Source organism: Hippocampus comes, unplaced genomic scaffold (genome assembly GCF_001891065.2).
Source record: "Hippocampus comes isolate QL1 unplaced genomic scaffold, H_comes_QL1_v1.1 scaffold47, whole genome shotgun sequence".
Lineage (NCBI taxonomy): Eukaryota > Metazoa > Chordata > Actinopteri > Syngnathiformes > Syngnathidae > Hippocampus > Hippocampus comes.
The window spans coordinates 353,273-362,354 of record NW_017806029.1 but is presented as its reverse complement, the minus strand read 5'-3'; the positions used below and the strand labels follow the sequence as shown (position 1 = coordinate 362,354).

Sequence of the window (9,082 nt, the reverse complement as noted above, 5' to 3'; positions counted from 1 at the left end):
GTGTCTCTCTCTCTCTCTCTCTCTCTCTCTCTCTCTCTCTCTCTCTCTCTCTCTCTCTCTCTATATATATATATATATATATATATATATATATATCCCCCCCCCGACCGAAGATTACTGGTCGCGTTGATATATGACCCTGTATTTACTTGGTCTAGGTTCAATACCAAATCTTGCAGTATCGCAGGCCATTGACTTTGACATGTAAGTGTTACTCACCATGTTAGCCTGTGGCTGCAGAACTAGCCTGGCCTGTTTTTTCCTCTGTTTCCTGTAGTAATTCTCAAACGTTTCTCTGTCTCCCTGCAGACACACACATATTAAGGATTTTCATATCTTGTCCAAAAATGATGAAAGGCAAATATAACTTTTACGTCTTCATGGGAGACAAGAACGTAATGATTTCGCACTACAATATAACAGTGAAATGGAATTTGCTCTTGGTAACGTACCAGCACAGCGTAAATGTGTAAACACCTGTAGACAGGTGAGAAGTCCACAAGATCCTGAGCTGTGAGAATCTGTTAAGATAAAAACACAATTAAAATTTTAGTTATTCTCTTAATTCAACAGCATTGTGATAAAAGCACGTACATAATCACGATACGGTAACCAACCGTCATGAAACAATATTAACATGACATGAGCCTGAACATAGGATAATTATCCCGATATTGTGGGGAAGTTGTGGAGGAACGCCAACGCATTACGTTCCCCTTCATCTGGTGATTTGTGTGGGTCATAACGTAGGTGGCCAAAACGTGCCTAATTCAAATTAAACTGAACTAATAAACTAACTAGCAGAGGTTGCTTGGACTACAAACACGGAAAATAACCTGGCCAATTTAACAGTTGTGGCGCTTTTAATATCGTGACATAATGATATTGTGGCAATTTTAATCCCGCAATATCGCCATTAGCATCGTCTATAAAAAGAGTTGAAAAATTACCTTTGTTCATAACATTAAAATGAACATTTAGGGACGTTCAAAAGCACTTTTTTTTCTTCAGACCGATAGCAGTACGAGTATTCACTCTTGAGAACTCACCGATACCAACAGTATCTATGATACCTAAAACTTCTAGCAACAAAATGACGCGTGTGAGAACAAAGACCCATCTTGTTTGCACATGATGACGATGATGATGTGTCAAATAGCTGCAGTGTGGCACCAACGGCTGGCAAGTGGGACTTAAAAAATGATATTGAGTGTTTTTTGTTTGTTTTTGTCTTAAGTTGATGACTGGTATCGGCATCCTTCATAAGTAGCTGACACCTTGAAATAAGGCAGTATCGGACTGATACTGATACCTGCTATCAGCACTCGCACATTGATTCGAATTTATGTTATTAATATAAATGTAAAAAAGGTTTACTGGGCACTGAATCAGGATTGTATTCAATAGATAATGGCCCATTCTATACTTCATTTGTAGTTGCTGCACACGCTTTCATTACCTCCTCATCACCATCATCCTCATATTCTGCGTCATCGTCCATCATGAGACTGTTGTGCGTGTGTGTTTGGCCATTGAGAGAGTACAAAGGCGTAGTGTAGTGGCTAGCACTGGCCTGCTTCGCCACTGCACTGTTAAAGGTTCTGTGTTGCTGTGCCTGGAGGGACAAATATATAGCATGTCAGAGACAAACACGGATTTTGGGGTATGATTTGAGAAGACAAATCCAATAACCTGTCTCATGGCAGTCTCTCCAACTTTGTCCGAGTGTTTTCTTATGCTCTCCAGGAAGTCCTTTAGGTCAGACATAGAGATCTCCTTGATCTCTTCCCTCAATCTGGGCAGGTTTTCAGCCATGATTTGACAGAACCTATATTGGCTTACTCTACGTGAGACACAGTTACAACTACTACGTAAAAAATACATGTTTGTCGTGCACTTGAGCTTCTCCAAATTAAGAGAACAATTATAGATCATGGCCATGGGAATATCTACGATACCAAGGATTGTAAAATGAAAAGATATCAGATTCAAAATGCATGCCAGACTTGACAGGCTTGAGCTTGGCTTTAGATTCCATGTTTGACAGTGAAAATATTATTTACTCACAATGACTGACAAAAAACAAATTACTACACTGGTGACCAAAATTTAAAAAAGCTCTTCCACTAGATGGTAAAAGATGCATTGATTAACAAGTGTATCCACTTTTTGTGTCTCGGTCTGTGCTGTGTTATTTTTCTCATGTAAAATATGTACTCACTGGTAATGTAGGTACCAGCCTCAGGCAGGATGGTGCGACACCGTCACTCATGGGCTCCAAGGTATATTGGGTTGCTATACTTTTAGAAATGCTGTATAAAAGCTATTCAATCAGTTCTAATCATCTATAGACTTTATTGTCATCATTGTCAATTTGTACCAACCTTACGGGATTTCTTTTGGACCATTAGGCGCTTATTAACCCTTTCGTGCACCAATAATGATAACCTGTAACCTGATAACATGAAAAGCTGTCCACTGTAGTAACTGCTGTCCCTGAAAGGGTTAATAGGGCGCAACCCGAGATTGTTTAGTTTTTTTTTTTGGAGGGGGGGGGGCAGAAAAATATATTGGAAACCAACTTATTGATCAATTATTTTAAATAATATAATGCATAAAATAAAATTAAAAAATTCCCTCTCATGAAAAAATAAATAATGAAAATTGCGGTGATTGAAGGCTTTAATCTGGGCTCAGCGGATCTAAGGTAAATACTAATGTTCATTCCAAGGCACATCAGTGATTGGTAAGCTATTGTTACAAAACCATGCATGCTTCAACTGCCGTTCTAGAGCTCATTGACGCTGCTGGTGGCGACGTTGCGATCGGGCAGTGCGTGGGTTTGGAAAATAATAATCCGTTCAATTTATATGGTGCTTTTTTTGGACACTCAAACACCCTTTACAAAATAAAGAGACCCAACACAGAACGAATAAAGACTAACAAAGACAACATTACAGAATGTTTAAAAAAGCGCGTTTGAGGAGTTGGGTTTTGAGGGAAGAGTTGAAGTTTCAAGTGAAATATTTTTGAGAAAATTTCAGTATTTTAATACGGTACATTTGCAGCATCGTTTCCAGACAATTTCACTGAAGCATTCTTGCAAGGGCCATGGAGACATAGTGAATTTCTTACCGCGGGATGAAGACCTTCTCCAGTTGTTCCATAGTTTTCAGTGCAGCGTAGTATCTAAGGACATGAATTGGAAATAGCAAAGAGGAAAATTACGGTTGAATTCTCTTCCACAATTGCAGTCAAAAACACATGTAAAAATTATGAAAACAAGGTTTTTAAAAAATTGCAATGAAAATTTGATGTAAACACCCCACAGCTTGTACCTTTGTTAACTTTATTCGATAATGAGGCGACATATGCATAAACAGAGTGTTACTATTGTTCAATACACCTCTGATGCGTAGTTGCATGTTTGCAAGGACAGGGTACGGACACTTTTTTTTAGCATTAGCGTTCCACGACTTTTTCAAAAGTTTTCGCTTTAATTTCCAAGACAGAAAAAAAAAAAAGTCAGTTGGATGACTGAAAACTGTTGAGGTACAAAACCAAAGAGCAAACAAGGAAACAAGGTCATCTCAAAAATTTTAATATGTGGCTCTTGGCAAAAGTAGACTCATGTTGATCCACTTTCTTTAACCGGTAATTGCAACAGCAGCAACACTATTGCACTTTTGAATAACTTCAACAGATGAACCATTTGACATCAGTTTATTCGTTTTAGTATTTGTATTAGTGTTTTAGTTGCATAAATAAATCAAATGAAATAAATCCTTTGCCTCCTTTGATTTTGATGTGTGTGTGGCCCCTGGGGGAAAAGAAAAGCTTGGACAATGCTGGTTTTAGAATCCGGAAATAAAACAAATGCTTTTCGATTGTGGTTCAACTCATAAAAATTAAAAAAAAAAAAAAAAAAAAAAACCTCAAGAAAACTGGCCTGGACATAACTGACTGCCCCTTTACTTAATATTTTGGAACAACCATTTTAGGCAATGACTGCAATCCAAAAATATATATAATTCAAACTTGAGACTTCCACATCTCTCCAGCAAGTATTATGGCCTACTATTCATGATGAAACTGCTCCAGTTGAAACATGCTTTCTCCAGACTCCAGGTTCAACTCCTTCCAGAGAGGTATTCAATTGGATTTAGATAAGGCCACATTGAAGGCCACTTATGTATATGTATATGAATGCGTGTGTATACGCACGCACGCACGCGCGCGCACGCACGCACGCACGCGCGCACTTTTCCCCTTCTTCCAACTCCTCACAAGGCGTTTCAAGGCCAACCATGATTCCCGTGTCCTGGGTTGACCCATGGCCTGCTGCCGACATCCAGGAGTCATCCTAAACTGATGCCTGAGCCACCACATCTGCCTCCTCTCAACATGAAGAAGCAGCGGCTCGACTCGTGCCTCATGGATGACTGAGCTTCTTACGCTATCTTTACAGTAGAGCCTGAACACTGGTGCGGTGCAATATGGCCATTTTATATCACGATAGCGATAGATATATTTTCTATTAAAAAAAATATACAACACACGATGACTGCTTACATTTCCTCACATTAATCCATTTAATCCCAAATTTTTCTCAGACATTTAAAAGTCAAAATCAGGTGTCATTGGTAGCCCTTTGAAGTAATCAGTAATAAAAAAAATTTAGAGCCCTGTAAATTAAATCATTGTTCTTCACAAATGTGACCGGTGGGATTAAATGGGTTAACAGACCTGTATCAAATGAGAAAAGCATCCAGTAGTCCTACTGCTGCAGTATAAAATGATCCAATGTAAACAGAAGCAAAGTAGCCTACATGTTTGAGCACAAATGTACCTGTAAATACCAATCTAAATAAGAGGCACAGGAAAAAAAAAAAACAAATGTTTCTGACAGAATTTTTTTTTTTTAAATCAATAAAAAGATGAGATCTACTCTACCATTTGGAGAACATTCATTGGGCATATACTGTCACTTCAATAAATGTTGTGACTGAGCACAGTTCTATGACTTCGTTAATAACTTATCCCAAGTGGTAGTAACTTCACTCGCTGGGAAATGTAGCGGTAACTTCACTGAACTTATTTGATTTTAGATACAGCAACTTTGAACTTGCTTGAAACTTAAGATAGGATTTACTCTTGTATGACTTACTCCCCCCCCCCCTACTAATTAGCGTATCGCGCTCGACTGAAGCATTTAACGTGGTTTCAAACTAGTGACGCCAGAGCCGTTTCCTGCAGTGACGAAGGGAGTCCTCTTTTGTTATGGATAAATGAACCCCCACAAACTGAAGCGGGTTGAGCCAATTAGAGCCGTGCAAAACCGAGGTACAGTGTGGTGGAAAAGGGGATTTAAAGACATTGCAGTCTTTGGGAGTGAGCACAAATCAAAGGGGTTCACCCTTAGTTCAGTGTGCTGAACTCCCATCATTAGGCTGATAGGCAGGCTGTGAGGGATCTAATTGGTCAGTCAGCGAGTGTAAAATGTGTTGTACACACATGAACAGAAGACAGCCTCATAAACTGTACAGTGAAAAGGGTCTGTCAGAGCGCAGCGCACCAGGAAGGACAGCACAAAGGCAAAACGTGGCAAGACTGTGACCTGCCCGGCAACCATATTCGGTTCAGATACCGCTAAGTATACATGCACTTCGCAATTTAAACTAAGAACAGAAAAGCCATTTCATTAGTGCTGAAAGTAGAACCAAATGCCCAAACACATACATATATCCCACGCAGTGGCCGGACATGGTCTAATTGCCTAAGATTGGCAATGGGCCTTGACAGGACTGCAACGAGGGGGCCTTGTCGCAAACAAGGGCACACTGAGGGTCAATTGTCTTGCCAGTGAATGGCCCGTTCCTTTGGTCCACAGTAATGAACAAAAAAGGGGTCATTATTTTTCTGTCTGTGAAGTTCATGGGGTAAAAATGAAGTTCAAGCAAACCCGCAAAGTGGAGTTGACTTGAATTGTATTCGTGAAGAGAAATATGACTTCAGTACGTCAAGAACATTTTCATTCTCAATTGTTTACGATGTTTTCAACGGAGCACTAATAATCATCTTTGACCATTCAAAATGTAAATCATCCGGTTAAATGTTTCTTTTTCTACTGCTTTTGATTGTTTCCATTCCATCCATCCATTCTCTGTACTTCCCTGCTCAGGTTGCTGATATGCTAGAGCCGATGCAAACTGACTTCAGATGCTTCAATTAAACTACCGTGCATATTTTTGTAATGTGGGAGGAAAACGTGCCAAGACAAAACGCATGCAAGCCCGGGGAGAACATGTTAACTCTACAAAAGAAGGCCGGAGCCCGGATTGGAATATGAGACCTCTGAACTATCCGCTGTGCATCCGCAATGTAGACCAAAGATAAATGTTTGAAAAAATTAGAATCTAGAACCTCGAATCTAGAACCTCGAATCTAAGAAAGTTATATTTGAATACTATTTATAACATAGAGGGACAACATGTTTGAAATTGCAGATTGCAGACAAAAAAAGGCATATGAATGACGGGGCTTTCTTGACTGAGGTTGATGGTGAAGGTGGTTTTATCCTTGACAGAGGTTATAATTTCGTTTTTGTTTTTTTGTTTTTTTTAACCACCACCTTGAAGACATTTCCCAAAACTTTTACTTTGATATGTAAAACTGATACCTTTTGGATTCCAGCTGCTCCTTAAGTTTGCTGTACATTTCTAGCACTGCGAGAGAGAACAAAAGAGGAAGATAGAAAAATGAATTCACATGTTTTTGGGTTGCCACTGAAAAAAAAAAACATTACAAATTCAAAATCCAAACAGAAACTGAGTAATTTAAACTGGTACCGTAGTTGACAAGTTGAGCAGATTTGTCAGTGGAACATTTTTATTACAGCCCTTTTTCCACTTCACAGTATCTTCGGGTATTGCTGTACTATCAAATCAATGACAATATGCTAAGAGACTCAGTCAAAATTACTTTCTGAAGAGCAAGTTACGTTCACCTTGTTAATCTGGTTTTAAATTGAACATAAATATAAAATTAACTTCAGCCCTACGAGCACATGCCTGCTGAGAAGCCAGGGTGACCTGAGCTTGGAGTTGAGGAGCAGTGTTTCTGCTTTAGACTGGACTGGACATTGTCTTTTTTGCTCTCTAGAACGATGTATTAATCTTGAAAAATGATGTCATCACCAGATATCCTCTTGAATCAGAAAAATCTTCAAATTAACCCTTTCAGGGACAGCGGTTACCACAGTGGACATCGTATCATGTTATCAGGTTACAGCAGGGGTCGGGAGCCTATGGCTCGCGAGCCAGATATGGCTCTTTTGATGATTGCATCTGGCTCACAGATAAAACTAAATACTGTTGCTTGTTTTATCCATCCATTGATTTTTCACTGCTCACGTTCTGTTCAGGGCTGCAGTTGGTGGCAGGAGCAATTTTAGATCGATGATACTGGCCTACGTATTCCATTGCTGGGGAAACAGGTAAACGCCCCCTTTTGCATCAGCCTGCTCGGTCATTTGCTCAAATCTAATCCTTCAATGAATAAAATGGCGAAAAGAATAAAAGATGACAAGTATGGTCCACTTCAGGACGAATGGACCAAAGGATTCGTCTTTGTGGAGAGAACAGGTTCTGCGGTGTGTCTAATTCGCAATGACAAAATACAATTAATGATACGGTCGAATATAAAGTGGCACTTTGACACGCGCCATGCTACGTTCGCATCAAAATACGCTGCGGGAGACAGTAGAAAGGAAGCGTGCAAGCTACTGAGCAGGGTGCAAGCTAAACAGCAGCAAGTCCGCTGACTAAAATTCCGCTAGTTTTGCTGGATCTTGAGCAATCATGAGCCCCTGTGCCTTTCCTCGACACGCAGTCCCATTCCGCTAGTTTTGCTGGATCTTGAGCAATCATGAGGACTGCCATCTCCCCTGTGCCTTTCCTTGACACGCAGTCCCACGTCATCAGTGACTGTGGAAATTTGCATCTTTTCTTCAGGCAGTCGTCATAGGTCTCGTTGATATTGCACCAAACAAAAGTTCCATCATAATCACCTTGCCCAACGCAGAGTTGCGAATATCATTTTCATCCAGTCATCCACAGTCTATGATTGCTTTTCTTTCGCCCATTGTATCCTTTTCTTTTTCTGTGAAGGTGTTGAGGATGGCTTTCTTTTGACTTTTTTCCGACAAAATCATGACATTCCATCACTGGTGAGCTATTTTTAGAACAGCCTAGCGACTCCTGTGGTCCTTTGGGTGCTACAGACCCCTGTTTGATAATGTGCTACCTGGTATACAGAGCTGGAGTTTCTCCACAGTTGTGGCCATGTTCCTCTGCTGGATCCGACAGCGAATCACCTCCCCAGTTTGAGCTGTCACCTAAGGGTAAGAAAAGCGATTAAAATAAAATGAAAACAACTTGAAATGCGGTGTTTTCTTGAAATATCGGCTCATACAGCTAGCAAAGCATCAATATGCTAACTGGCCTGAATACAAAAGTGAAGTTAAAAACTGCAATCCCACTAGTCTTCACTGTGTAGCCGAGGTTAAATGGACACTTGGGGATAGTGACCAGGCCGACCCGCAAATAGAGAAAATCTGCATATAATTGACGGCCAATGAAATGCATTAGCAACATTTTTTTTCCTTTAAAAAAAATAATAAATAAAGGGGTTGGGGGCAATACGGAACAAACAGAAAATGAAAAAAATCATTTTAAAAATACTAAAAAAGACAAATCTGAATATGAGAATCTGCAGGTGTCAAACCGGCAAGTATACGGGGCTCCACTTTATTCTCTTCTGTTGCTAGTTCTGATAGTTTACTGTGATCCTGAAACAAACATATATATTTATATCAAAAAATGACTTCGCCCAGACGTCCCCACCATTTTGTTTTGCCGGTGACCGGTTTCACATAATCATATTTTCATGGACCAGTATAGAAACAAATAATATAGAACTTATGACACTGAACTTAAATTGTTGTAATTAGTATGAGCTCTGCGTTTGTTTTTCTTCAATGAGTTGGTACCTGGGGCTTTTTTTTTTTTTAATAAATCCAAAG

The 9,082-nt window shown here is 39.7% G+C and overlaps 1 protein-coding gene across 5 annotated transcripts in view; it reads right to left on the bottom strand.

Moving 5' to 3' along the window:
* Positions 1–9,082, bottom strand: part of exoc6 (exocyst complex component 6) — a 42,424-nt gene that overhangs the window by 22,781 nt on the left and 10,561 nt on the right. For all 5 annotated transcript variants that reach the window (XM_019892624.1, XM_019892625.1, XM_019892622.1 and 2 more), the window contains exons 4-10: positions 8,305–8,395; positions 6,680–6,725; positions 3,136–3,189; positions 1,693–1,843; positions 1,460–1,615; positions 453–521; positions 220–303 (exon numbers count right to left, since the gene is read on the bottom strand). In XM_019892624.1, the coding sequence (XP_019748183.1) occupies positions 220–303; positions 453–521; positions 1,460–1,615; positions 1,693–1,843; positions 3,136–3,189; positions 6,680–6,725; positions 8,305–8,395 (651 nt within the window). The remainder of the gene's footprint in view (positions 1–219; positions 304–452; positions 522–1,459; positions 1,616–1,692; positions 1,844–3,135; positions 3,190–6,679; positions 6,726–8,304; positions 8,396–9,082) is intronic.